This window comes from Plecotus auritus (assembly GCF_963455305.1).
Source record: "Plecotus auritus genome assembly, chromosome: 5".
Taxonomy (NCBI): Eukaryota; Metazoa; Chordata; class Mammalia; order Chiroptera; family Vespertilionidae; genus Plecotus; species Plecotus auritus.
This window is the reverse complement of record NC_137776.1, coordinates 164551360-164565108: the sequence shown is the minus strand read 5'-3', so window position 1 is coordinate 164565108 and position 13749 is coordinate 164551360. Positions and strand designations below refer to the sequence as shown.

General features: G+C 48.8%; 1 protein-coding gene across 5 annotated transcripts in view; it reads right to left on the bottom strand.

Annotated features, from left to right (window-relative positions):
* Positions 1 to 13749, bottom strand: part of ZNF462 (zinc finger protein 462) — a 134239-nt gene that overhangs the window by 77174 nt on the left and 43316 nt on the right. For 4 of the 5 annotated variants that reach the window (XM_080667228.1, XM_080667230.1, XM_080667231.1 and 1 more), the window contains 2 exons: positions 6648 to 6897; positions 678 to 6259 (listed from right to left, as the gene is read on the bottom strand). In XM_080667228.1, the coding sequence (XP_080523354.1) occupies positions 678 to 6259; positions 6648 to 6867 (5802 nt within the window). In that variant the 5' untranslated portion in view covers positions 6868 to 6897. The remainder of the gene's footprint in view (positions 1 to 677; positions 6260 to 6647; positions 6898 to 13749) is intronic. The other variant, XM_080667232.1, reaches the window with a different exon arrangement.

The following is a 13749-nucleotide window of genomic DNA, read 5'->3' as shown; positions in this document are numbered from 1 at the left end:
GCAGATTAGCAGGTTAAAAACCAAGGGAGAGAATGAGTATTTTTTTTTTTTTTTTTTACATAACGAATTCGTCAGAGTCGTGGCACACTGCCTACTATGCAAAGTCTCTGGAACCCGCGTGCATTACGACTTGTGAGAAGATTTCTGTGCAGAAGCCTCATCGTCACGGCCACCAAGGGATCTGGTCTGCAAACCCATTTCAACCACGCAGGTGAAAACGTTGCATAGCTACGCCGTTAGTGAGCTTCTTGACACACACACACAATTCTACTCCTGGAGATGTTAGGTTCATGTAGCGACACTGCAGACCGAGACACGGCTGAGAAGCGCTCGTGAGACCAAGAGCCAGCCCACGGCGGCCTCAGGAAAGAGAGCGAGCGTCGCCGTGGACCTGGGCCTCCGACAAGGCTGCTTGGCAGAGAGAGACACAGAGAAACCACCCCAACCCTCCCCTGGGGAGCCTCCGGAGGAGTGAGAGGGAGGGGCACAGGACCGTGGAGAAGAGTGAGCACAGAATGGGGATAATCAAGCTCGAAATGTTTAATTGACTTATTGAGCTCTCTGGCAAGCTAAGTCACTAGGAAGCCCGTGGCAGCTTGGCTGGCAACGAAGACGTGCGTGTGGGCACCAGTGCTGAGAGGCCTCCTGGGGGAAGGGAAATCAAAACATATCCTTACCCTCTCTTGTTTGAAATCTGCAAAAGCACCATCTGCATATTTCTGCTTGCTCAAAAGCTGTTTCCTTCTCTCCTGACGTTTGGCACGCTTCTGGAATTCCTCATTGTGAACGTTCAAGTGTGAGGTCAGCTCCGCGGTGCTCTGCAGTTTGCTATCGCAGTGCTTACACTGGTAGGCGGGGCCCTGCGGGCGGGGGCCGCTGCCCAGGATGACGAAGTCCCTCTTGAGGTCCCGGCTGTGGTGGTCGGTGTAATGCATGCACAGCAGCTCGGCCGTGCTGAAGGAGAGCTTGAAGCATTTGATGCAGCGGAACGGGAGCCACTCCATCTCCTGCGCCTCGCCTCCCTCCACCTCGGCTTTCTCAAAGCTGCCTCTCTCCTCCTCTTCCAGCAGCACCGGCTTCTCGGGCTCGTCGGCGTAGACGGCCGTAAAGTAGCCCCCCAGCTTGCTGGCGTGCTGCTTCTTGGGGAACACCCCCGGGTGGCGCTTCATGTAATGGGACACGATGCCCTTCTTGCTGAAGGACTGGAAGGAGCACAGGGAGCACTTCTTCTTCTCCACCGCCCGCCGCAGCTCCTCGCTGAGCTGCGGGGAGTCGTCCTTGGGCGGGGACGGGATGATGACCTTGTTGGGCTTGTCGCTGATGGTCCTGGAGGCTGCCAGGCAGTGGGTGTAATAGGCATCAATATCGTGGCGCTTCTGGTAGTGGGCCGCCAGCCCTTTGCGGATGGGGTTGGTGTAGGAGCACAGGGCACACTTGAAGAGGTTGTTCTTGCCCTCGGGCTGGGCGCGGACGTTGTTGTGCTTGATGCGGTAGTGCCTGGCGATGCCCTTCCTCGTGGAGCAGAAGTACTTGCAGAGCTGGCACCGGAACACCGTGTGGGAGGCCAGGTGCGAGGTAGAGAAGTGAGCAGCGGGCACGGGCTCCTCCCCCACCTCCTCCTCGGTGACGGAGACTTGGGAGGGGCTCACCTCAGTGGTTATCTCGGGCTCGAGGGACACCGGCAGCTTGGGGGGCGACGGGGAAAAGACATCGAATTCAGGCTGATTGTGGTACTTCTCATAGTGGATTTTGAGCTTCTCCAAAGTGCCATGCGTGTAGGGACACAGTTTGCAGCGGTAGGCGCCGAACCCTTGCTTGAAGATCCGGCTCGTCTCCTCCACGTCGTTCTGGGCTATGTCGGCAGACTGCTCCACATCGTGCACAAAGTCCTCGGCGGTCACCTTGATGGCCGGGTGTCGCTTCTGGTAGTGGGTCAGGACGCCGTGGATGCGGGTGTTGATGTAGGGGCAGTGCCGGCACTTGTAGACGGCGCCTGGGTTGATGTCGATGTCCTGGGCAAAGTCAGCGGCCTTCACCTTCATGCCGGGGTGCTTCTTCCCGTAATGGGTCAGAAGGCCGTGCAGATTGTTATACTCAGACTGGCACACGGTGCACTGGTACGGCGTGGAGTTGATGGCGGGGTTGGCCGAGGAGAGCTGGAGGCTTTTCTCTGGGGAGAGCCGGGCATCCTCGGGGCATTCCGCGTCCTGCTCGGGGAGGGGAGTGGGCAAACCGCTTTCACAATTCACGGGGCCCACTAACTCTTCGGATGAAGGGATGGGGTTCTCCACGGCATCTTTCTCCTTGATGATGTCCAGCAGCACCGACTCGTCACCATTCATGGCCCAGGGGTGGAATGCTTGGTAGTGATTGGTGATGTCCCAGATGGAGATGGCTTCGAAGACACAGTCTCGGCATCGGTAGGTTTTGGCTTCGGCTGGCATCATGAGAGAGGGAGGGGATGGGTCTGGCCCGGCCCAGAGTTTGGTAGCCATGTAGGTGTAGTCCACGTAATGCTCGGGGTGCCTCCTTTGGTAATGCAGGAGCAGACCGTTGGGCTCCGTGTGGGAATAGATGCACCACTCGCAGTGGTAGCCAGCTTCTATGGAGCCATCCAGGAACGCCCAGCGCATGATGGACGTGACCGTGGCCTTCAGGGCGGGGTGGTCTTTCTTGGTATGCTTCCTCAATGCATAGAAGTAGGGGGAGGTGTACGAGCACTGCCTACACTTGAGGGCGCGCAGTTTCGTTCTGTCCCGCTCCACGCTGGAGGGGGCAACCAGCATGCAGCTGGCAGACTTCTTCTGGTTCCGGTCGCAGAGGCTTCGGATGGTGGCCGTGTGCTGCCGGATCACGTCGGCGTTGGCCTTGAAGTCTCGGTGCTTCTTCTGATAATGAATGAGTACCCCTTTGACCGTCCGGTTCCCATAATCACAGTGCTGGCAAAAAAACATCTCGTTCTCCACAGGGGGGCCATCTCTCTCGGAGCTGCTTCGGCTCAGCTGCTGCATGGGGGCGGGCGGCCGGGGGGAGCCTTGGGGCCCCTCGGCCCCTCTCATCATGGCAGCTGTGGGAGGAGCCTGTCTGATATATTTGGCAGTGACCTTTATTTCTGGGTGTCTTTTCTGGTAGTGGACAAGCACTCCCACAACTGACCGATTGCTGTAGGAGCAGTGTTTGCAGTAGTAAAGCTCAGTACTGAGGTCTGGTGGCGGGGGTTGTGGGGGGGGTGGGGAACCCATGGTGGACATTTTGGGAGACATTGGAGCACCCACCTCAAATGATAATTGAGAAAGGGCAGCGCCCCTGTCCACAGACACCATTCGCATGGTTTTCTGGATCCTAAAGTAGGAAGCCTTTTCTTCGGGGTGTTTCTTCTGATAATGAACCAAGACAGAGTGCATGTTGGGGCTTGCGAACGAGCAAACGTCACAGTCGTAAACGACCACGGTGTCCTTCTGGTTTTCACATTCTGGAGGAAAGGTCTTGGGGGGAGTGTTTTTATTAAACGCCATACCGCCACCACGAGCCACGGGCGTGGATGTTGCCAGGTTCTTGGGCGCCGAATTCAGGATCTCCCTCAGCGTCTGGGACTCGGTGCTCAGCCCCTCCTGCTGCTCCACGACGTAGCTGGAAAAGATCATCGCGTTGTTGATCTTCACCGTGGGGTGCATTCTTTGGTAGTGTGGCATCAGGCTTCTCACGTTGGGGCTCGTGTAGGAACAGAACCGACACCGGTAGATCAGGTCCGAATGGTCGAAGTTGAGGACATTCATGGCTTCGGGGTGGTGCTCACCGTAGTGCTGCTGAAGATCTTCGAAGTTGGTGTAATCGATGTAGCACTCTAGGCACCTGTACACCGCACTGTGGTCGTTGGGGTCCAAGATGTACCTGAAGCTGAATTTAATGTACGGGTGCATTCGCTGATAGTGGGTGCTGACACTCCGGGCAGATTTGTTGTTAAAGTCACAGTGTTTGCAATAGTAAAGCCTCCCAGAGTCACTAAAGTCTGTACTTTCGTTATTGTGCTCGGTTCCATACAGGGGAACCTGGGCGTTCAGCAGAGCGGTACCGGGAATTTGGTGATCTTTCAAGTTTGTCGAGGAGCCGTAATAATCCTCTTCGTCTTCCGAAAGCGTGAGCTCAATCTCGGCCCCGTTGGTGGCATTGTAATCGTGGCTGACACTTCTGAAGCTGGGCTCCTTCTGGGGCTCACTGGCATCTCGCACCCAAATCTGCTGCGTCGCAAAGGGAGGGGGCACCTCCAGGACTGGCTCCGTTGGCTCTTCTTCCCGGTCCAACTCAACCTCGATCTCCACTTCGTTGTCTTCCTCTTCCTCCTCGTCGTCCTCGACGTTGATCACGGCATCCTCCAGCTGTTTGCTCTGGTTGATTTTGCTCTGCAGGTTGCTCGCGATCTCGTCGATCCTAGTCCTCTTCTTCACGGGCGATAAGTCAAGAGGAAAGTCATTAGCGAGCTTCCGAGAGGCCTTAGCTACAAAATTGTTCTTGGAGGACAACCCAAGAATTGAGGTCTGGCTTTTCTTCACAGTGTTGCTGGAAGAGGGGTGGCTGTCTGTCTCACTTTCCAACGGGAGGCTGGAGGGCGGCCCCTCGAATTTTGGCAAGTTGTCGCAGAACGAGTGTTTGTGCTGCTGATGGACTCTTAGCCCTTTCAGAGTCGTGGTGGAGTAATTACACATGGTGCATTTGTAAGGGTGCAGGGGTGGGGCTTGCACGGGGGGCTGTGGCGGCTGCGTCGGCGGGGGCTGGGGCTGGGGTGGCAGCTGATGTGGTGGCGGCAGCTGCGGTGGCTGAGGCTGCGACGGAGGTGGCGGTGGTGGCGGTGGAGGCGGCGGTGGCTGTTGCTGCAAGGAATCCAACATGACTCCTGACTTCCTACCATTGATGCTTGGGCTCTCGTAAGACACGACACCTTCATTCATTGAGGAAGCAATGCTTTCGCTCTGGGAATTCATAGCATCCCAATCTGACGTTGTACCCGTGTGACACTGTTTGTGAGCCCCCAGTTTTAACGAGCTCTTGCAAGTAAACGGACATTCGTCACATTTGTACACAGCTGTCTTTCCGGACAAGTGAATGTTTTCTATGTGTCGGGAGATGCTACGTCGATGCATGGTGAGGAAAGGACAAAAGGGGCACTGGAACCTGTTCATAAATCTCCTGAAGGGAATCCCCTTGGTCTCCAATAATTTGTGGCCGTCGGAGCCCATCAGCTGCTCTGCAGACATGCCTGATGTCTGGTGATCCATAGCGTTTAAGCCATTCTCACTGTCTATCTCATTGAGCTCTTCCTCGGAGCTAGAGTCATTCAGCATGCTGTTCGTTTCCAGGTCGGCAGGAGAATTTGTCATGTCAGCCATTCCGTAACGGGATCTCTCTGCCAGGTTAACAAGGCCAGAATTGTGAGGTGACTTCGGCTTCATCGGAGGGTAAGACAGGGGCGAAAACTTGGAAGCTGAAGAAGAATTGGGTCTCATGATGGAGTTGCTGATGGAGCCCCTGAAGTTGGAGACGTTGGCGTTGGGCATCTCCCGGCTGGCAGCATTCATGGACAGATAGGTGGAGTTGGAAGTGGGGCTGGGGTCGTTTTTCGGCAGGTCGGGGAGACTCGTCCCTTCCTGCTGTCTGAGATTGGAGAGGACCTTGACCATGCTGCGGTGTTTCTTCATCATGTGGTCACACCACCGTTCTCGGCGCGGGGTCTGGTAGCTGCACCACTCACAGCAAAAGTTGCCTCGAGACTTGGTCAAAGGCTTGACCATGGATTCCAAGATGCTGCGCTCCACGACCTCTGCAGGCAGCTCCTTGCAGGGGTCCTGCAGGGACACAGGCGGGATCACAGGGTCTGGCATGGGGACAGGGGCAGGAGGGAGAGCAGCGATCTCCTTCAAACTGTTTTTGTGATACATTTTCTGGTGCTTCATTATTCTCGCCCTCCTTGGTGACTTGTATGTGCAAAACTGGCAAGAGAAGACCTTTCCAAACCCCTCGTGCATCATGATATTATAATTTAAGGATCCCGGAACAGGGGGTCCTGCCGAACTCCCTTCAGCTTGAGCCCCGTGGACCTTCCTAGTGTGTTCAATGAGGAGGTTTTTTGACCTGAAGTAGCGTATGCAGAACTTGCATTGAAAAAACTTGCTTGTTGGTTTGGGACTAGGGGCAACATGCTGACCGTAATATCCTGGACTGTGGCCATAGTAACCTCCGGTCCCCAATGCAGTTGCATTTTGACCTAAAGAGAAAACATAGGGTAAGTGGGACAAGAAAAGCAAAGCAAGAGAGAATCAAGAAATTCAATCATGTAAGTCCATGTTTCTTTTCAATTATTTTTCATAGCTATGAAAGCATGAGTTTCACCAACTGCAATCTCCATTCGAGAACTTTCAGAGAGACTACCTTGTTTTCCAAATGGAAAGGAAACTAAGAGTCAGAAGGAAGCTGAGAGGACAATAACCTAGGAACTCAAGAACCGAAACATGATGCCCAAACCACAAAAAGGGCTCAAAAGAGCGAGAAACTCTGCAGAGCAGAAGGCCGTGTATCAAGAACCAAGGCCACTGGCTCAAAATACATGAGAGCACTGAAATATATCAGATGGGCCGAGGTTAGTCTAGACTTACCTGATAAATCCTCTGCGATCCCAAATTCATCCTTTATAGACGAAAACTCCACCTCGGTCTGATTACTGGCATTCATGGACCCGGATCGTGGCTCATTTGCATTGTCTTCGGCAACATCAGTGGGCTGCAGAAATGCCGTGTGGACATCCTGAATGTGCGCCTTGAGATCTTCATAGGATGGGGCTCTGAAGTCACAGCCATCACACTGAAGCACCTCCATGATCGGGGTCTACCCTCTCACATCAGGGACCTGTGGCAGAAGTCACAACAAAACATCTTAAGGAAGGCAGGGCATGCACACCCCAGGTCGGTGGGGCTGAAGTCATTACTGGAGAAAATTCTAATATTCGGCAGATTTCGCTTACTAAGCTCTACCAGTTGGAACACTGGCCAAAGGAAGGCAATCAGACATAATAGGGATGATGTCCTTGACTTCATAACTTCAAAGAAGGAAAAAAAAATAAAACCCAGATAAACTTTTATTGGCTTGATATATCTTCAAATGCCATTTCTCAAGGAAACTTCCAAAGTTTTAGTAGTTTCTGAATATCTTGATCAAATTCAAATTTCTTGGTAAGTTAATTCTGATTGTGGTTCTGGCTTGGACCCATTTTCTTTTTTGAAATAGAGGCTGTCCATACAGAGGAAAATAAAAAATTTCAATCTCCATTTGCCGTTTTAGTATCATAACACTGATGTTTTACCACTACATTGTGAAACAGTATGGAATCTCAAAGTGGTGGTAAAGAGAGCTTTTAATGTACCTTTTATTATTTTAATCTTAATAATTTTAAGAAATAAAAATTTAAAAAATAATTTTATTATTTTAATTTAACGTCTTAACTAATATTGGGATACACTTCTTTCCTTCCTTCCCCAAACACTTTAGTTGGCTTTTTTTTTTTTTTTAATGAGCTAAATAGTTATTTGCTTTTTACTACCCACCAATTATAACTTAACAGCTTCTCCAATCTAATTAGGTCATAAAATATTTCTCATGAGGTTCTCAAACAACTAACTTTCAGATGACAATCCAGTTTCTTGTTTAACATTTTCACCTTGGTACCTCAATTTACATGAAGGCAACAGACAGAAATTCGCAGTCTTGAAGAGGGGCTTCTGAGTCACGACTTTTTACAATCTTTTCCTATTTCTCTCCTTTATAAATGTGAAGTGTATATTTGAACACACACACACACACACACACACACACACACACACTCAGTGGACCTGATGTAGAATAATTTTAAAAATTTGCCCAGCTACCTTCATTCTGCTATTTATAATGGGATAGAAATATATAGACAGCTTCCCACTAACTCAATGGAGAATCCCATCATTAAAGAAGTTAAAAATGTAGAAGGTACAGGCCTTCCTATCGTAACATATTCTGAGTGGAGATAACCAACTGTTATCTTAATGAGTGAGTTAGTTCATGGAGCTCACTCACCCCAAACTCTACTGAGCCATTGCAATCTAGAACCAGATGTCCAAGAACAAACAAATCTCCCCACGCTTTTATTGTGCAGCAACTTTCTCTACTTTCATTGGAGAATATACCTTATGCCTGCAGGAGAACAAAGTCTAGTAGTATGTCCATGTAGTAGAAGCAGCCCATGCGGGAGGATTGTCCATGAAGGCACGCTCCTGCTGATAGCCTCCTAAAATAACTCAAGTCCAGCTCTGGACAGACGGGGCTTGCAGAGTGAGGTGCAGACATTCACCTCCTCTTCTCTCCCCGGGCAATCTATCCTTTTTTCAATAAACATTGAACCAGAATCTTTTCAGCTAACTAAGTCTCAATATTCCAGATACACACGCTTTTATGTCTAAGCACCAACCCAAATTGTGTGGAAGAGGGTTGCTATCAGCTCTGGATCGAATTACAGCAGCCACCCAGGCCCCACCCCATTTCTCTCGCACAGTCCATTAGACCTGAAAACAAATTTTTCCATGGTGCAGACGACTCCTGCATTTAGAACACTTCATAGGGAAGAAAAAAAAAAGAAAGAAAGAAAGAAAGCAGATCATCCAGTGTGCACTCCCCATCCCCCAAGCTTAGTCCTTTCATCTCAGCCAAACAAGCCACAGCTCTGCCGAATGTGTTTATCACACTTGCAAGAGATAGGAGCCCTGCGTCACTGGAGCCCTAAGACTGGCTGAGCTGCCCTCGTCCTGAGCTTCAGCGCAGCCATTTTAGCTCCGAGCACAACATGGATTCTCTGGGATTCGGCTGGGCTGACAATCTGCAATGAGCCTCCAAGAGCAGCCTGGATTCCTCCTAGACTCTTATCCTCCCAACAAAGAACGAACTGTGTTCATTCCTTTCCCAAAAAAGCTGCACCTCTCTCTTCCTCACATGTCATGCACCAAGACTTCCGAAGGTTCTATTATCCCATGATTGATAGGCTTGTCCCTTAGTCCCAGCAGAGCACTGGTTCTTACAGGACGAGCCTGGACCAGACCCTACGCTCCAGCAGGATTGGGGGGCGCGGTGGGGGAACCTCCAGAATGCCTTGGCTTCTTGGGAGTCGTCCTTCCACACACGCAGAAGACATACCATCCGATGCTGCTTGCCAGATTCCAAAGTCTAATGACCTTTGTTAATCACCAGCCAGTCTGTCTGCATCAGCAGACCCTGCCAACAGACACACCCTTCCACACAAAGGCTGTAGCTATTCCTTTTAAAAGAGGTTCTCTGAAAGCTCCATTGTGTAGCCGGGAGGAAAACAAAATCTCTTCCCTTCGAAACTTCAAGCCTTTAGAAATAATGCAACAAAAGCCTTTCTGCTGTGTGTCTTTTGGGAAAGTTGGAGCCGGGTTTGCGCAACATCAACACAAATGATGGTTCTGCACAAGGAAAGCAGGGCACCTTCAGCGTTAAGTCGTCCACCCAGAGATGAAATTCATCTCTCTGCGCAGTCCACAAACACCTCGGGCTCTTCCGAAGCTGTTAAGGATTCTAACTTCACCGGATGCAAACACAAACCAACAGTCTCCTTGTTCTGCTATATAGGAGATTAAAGGGTTATGAGATCAGAAAAAAAAAAAAAAAAAGCCACTGATTTGGAAAAAAAGAAGAGATGATGAAAGTGATTTCCTAATGGGTTCTAGCTTTAATGTTGTTGCAGTCTCTACCTCAAAAATAGCTCAGAGCCTTGGAAGAGGTTAATCTCCAGGCAGCTGAGAGAACCAGCATCGGGTACAGCTGAGTGGCCTTCAATTTGATGTCTGCACCAAGTACAGAAATGAGGATGTCGCCTCCTTTGAAAGCCATTTTGTCTTTGTGTACACATTTCTCCTGAAGACGCCGACAGAAGAAAACAGAAATTGCCAGCATGGCCCGAACAATCAAAGAAAACAGAAAACTTGATGTGTTTGTGAGACTGAGGAGGTGCCCATGTGCAAGAAGGCAGAGGAGGAGGAGAAGAAGGGATTAAGGGAAGGGAGAGACAATGAAAACTGGACCCAAGGACGACCATATCCATCAACCAGAGGATGTTTTTGCAGCAGATGGTAATCCTCTGAGAAACCAACAACAAGGAGGAAAAGGATGAGAAATACGTTTTGCGAAACTGACTGTTCCAACAACCCAGGAAGAGCAACAACCCTAAAAAGGCTAAAAAACTAGGCTGCTCTGCTACAAAATTGGGGTTTAAAAATCAAAAGCCCTGATCTCACATCTACTTACTTCATTTAAAAATACTGCGATAATTTGATTAGCCATCGTTTTCCCCCCTCACTGACCAAATCAGCAAAATCAAAGGCAGAAGAAGCAGCTTCTAAGTTAACTAAAAAGAAAGGTTATTTCAAAAGATCATGAGATGAATCTACAAATCAAACAAGCACCCTTCCCACCCCGTGTCTATTCTTCATACAGTATTTCTATCAGGTGACTAGACTCTGAACAGCACCCATGATGATACCGGCTAGGTGACTATGGATTCATTCTCTCATAACCTCACACTAATGTGCTAGGTGCTCCTAACCTGGAAGCATCTGATTACTTATTACTCTCCAGTTTTTACTATCTATCAGCTGTCGATTCGTTCAATTCACATTTATAGTTTTGCAAGTTCAAAATGTGGGGTTTTGATGGGTAATCCCAAATCCAATTCTCCATATTTGACAAACTCTTAAAGTCACACTTAAAGCAAATCCAAAGGTTTTGTTAAAGGTTTGGAATACACGCATGAGAATGGGGAAAGGGAAATCATGGGAATAGGCCACTCTTTCTCCACCTTAAGAACACCAATGTGAATATGTACCGTCTGCCCACACACTTTCTGTGCTCAGAACTCCTGGGACCCATCAGGCCTCTGTTGTCTTCCAGTGAAGGTGAAAGGAGACAATCCACAGCTCCATGGGGAGTCCTTCCAACTTACTGCGCAGGAGTAACTGGAGGTGGGGGAGGTGCCCTGACGGTTCACAGCGTTCTGGCGACCCACGCTTGCCCAGGTCGGGCACTGCTCTTTAAGTCTGCATGGCCCAGGAGCAGTCTTCAAGTCAAAATCCCAACCGTCTCCAGGCGGGGCCCAAATTAAACACGCAGGCCTTGCCTGGATCTAACCTGTCCTCTGACCGTAAGACTGCAGACCAGAAATAAAGCGCCCCCGCCACAGGGACTCATCGGCAACTAATTATAACCTTCAGAGCCTTTGAGAACCAGAACCAGAAACACCATCAGGTGCTTTTCCTCTGTCCACTCCAGAAACCTAGTTTCATTTAAGACAGCGAGCTCCCCAGTTCTCCTGAATCACAATTCTGATAGAAGGCTTTAGTTTTAGCACCTGTTGTCTGTGCCTTTCTTACTTTCCTGTCCTACCAGTAGAAGACACAATTACCCAAGGACAGGTAGTAGAATACACACATTTTGGAATAGCTCAGCCAGAAAAACAGAAATTGGGAGCTTGAAGATCTTTCTACAAATGTTTTTGCAGATCAGACACTTGATACGAGGAGGTCAAAGAGCTGTGGGGTGTGTGGGGGGGTTAATGTTTCTATGTGCAAGCCCCAGGACCACGGTTTGGGAAGAATTTTCATGCTTAGGATGAAAAATGGGGGAGGGGTGAACGTTGGGCTGCTACTCTTAGCAACGAGGGGTGTTCTCTATCAGCGGTCGCCAACCGGTGGTCCGCGGTCCACTGGTGGACGTGAGGTCCGAAAGGTTGGCAACCGCTATTCGATATCACTTATCATCCTGGTCAAAGTGGGAGTCCTAATATTTTAAAATGCAAATATAGTATGTCTCTCTCTCTCTCTCTTTCTCGCTTTCATATAATACATATACATATATATAATTTTTAAAATTTAATTTGAACTCAGATATGAGCATGTGCACTCCAAATTAATAGGAGATCTGTTGGCAAAATAAACCAACAAAGAACATCCAAAACAAGCTACCTCCATCGATCTCACAGCATTTGGTACTACTATAGATCCTAGCTCACCATGTGGTGTCTTCAAATGTCCTATCAAATGTTTATACTGTTTGCTACATGATCTAAGCAGTTCTGTGTACTCTTGGCAATCACCACACTAATGAAAGGTTTAACATATCAGGGAGGATAAATAATTAAGGAATTCAGAAGGGAGACACAGCTGTTCTTCAAAACCAAATTTTCATGAGAGAAAGAATTAATTTGCAATCACATATGTAACCCCCCAATATGAGACTGAATTTACATAGACGCAGAGAAATACCAGGAGACCTTGAATCCCGCCAATGCATGTGGCCTCTGTGCTACGTGGTCGGCCTGGTCCATCTGTGTGTGGAACCTTGTACATTACATGCAAAGTCTGAAGCAGGCAATCCGCAGATTAATAACCCAGTCACCTTCTGGTCAAGAAAGCTAGTCTTCAGGTTTTCTATTTTAGCTTTGTTCTCCTGCATAAAGTTTTCAAGTCTTACAGAGCATACTGGAGTAATATTTCATAACAGATACCTTTGAGATCATCATTAAAATGAGCACCGAGGGATGTAACCCAAGTGACTACAAAAATGCCAGGTATGTAAATAAGCAGTGATTCGGGCTGATTGACCTGTTATGAAAGTGAGTGTCTAATACAGAAAGAGATAGTACATACCTTCTGGAGAATTCATGCATTCCTTTGCAATGATATAAGGCTAATTGAGGCCAACAAGCCAATAGGCAGTCTGCCAGTTGCCCTGTCCTTAGAAAAGGAAGCATGTGATTTGAACGAGGAGATAAAAGAGGAGAGAAGGGACTGGAAAAGAAAGGGAGGAAGCAGGGTGGTATCTCGGTAGCTTCAGACTTCATTGTCTGCAAAGGGGAACGGACCTTCAGTGCACTAGATAACTCTAATTCGGAGGAGTGCCCTGACAATAGTCTCCTTGAGAAACAAAACAAAATGCCTCCTTACACTAAAATTCTCAAAAGACAGCCATGACCAAAGAGATCCCAGCTCATCTCATTCTTTCCAATGACGGAAAACCATTCTTGATGTTGACTGAATTCTCTGAAATGGCATGGTCCCATCAGGAAGTTCTGTGGAAACGTTGAGACCATTCTGGCCCTAGCATTTAGAGCCAGAGAAAACGGATTTCTCTCCTCCTGGGCCAACCCTCACCCAAACGGCAGAGACAGAAAATCACGGTGTTCCTTTATAGACTCTTCCGAATGCTGGCTGGGTTTCTGCAGACACTTTTCACACTACAAGAACTCTCATTATAAAAATTGTAAAATTAAAGGGAAGTTGCAGATACGCTGCTGGGTCTTCATTACGGAACTGATTAAGACGCAGACTAAGCAGAAGCTGCGGTGCAAGTCGTTTTCCACATCATGAAAGACTAAGCAGTGCACGGGGTCCCCTCTTCCGTGGGTTGGAAACGCTTGACTGACCTCAAGCCTTGGCCATAGCTGTTTCTGGCACAAAAAGGTTTAAATTCTACATTTTCAGTGGATGAATCCAGAAACCACTTTAACAATATACCTTATCTCAATTAGCATTCAGAGGGAGGGAAAAGACCCCCAAATGATGTCTGGTTGGCATGTGGACAGTTTAAGGAAGTTTTGTTACAACTCCTTTTATTTGGGGAAAAGCCCACAACTGACCCAATCTCCTTCCTCTGAGACGTAGG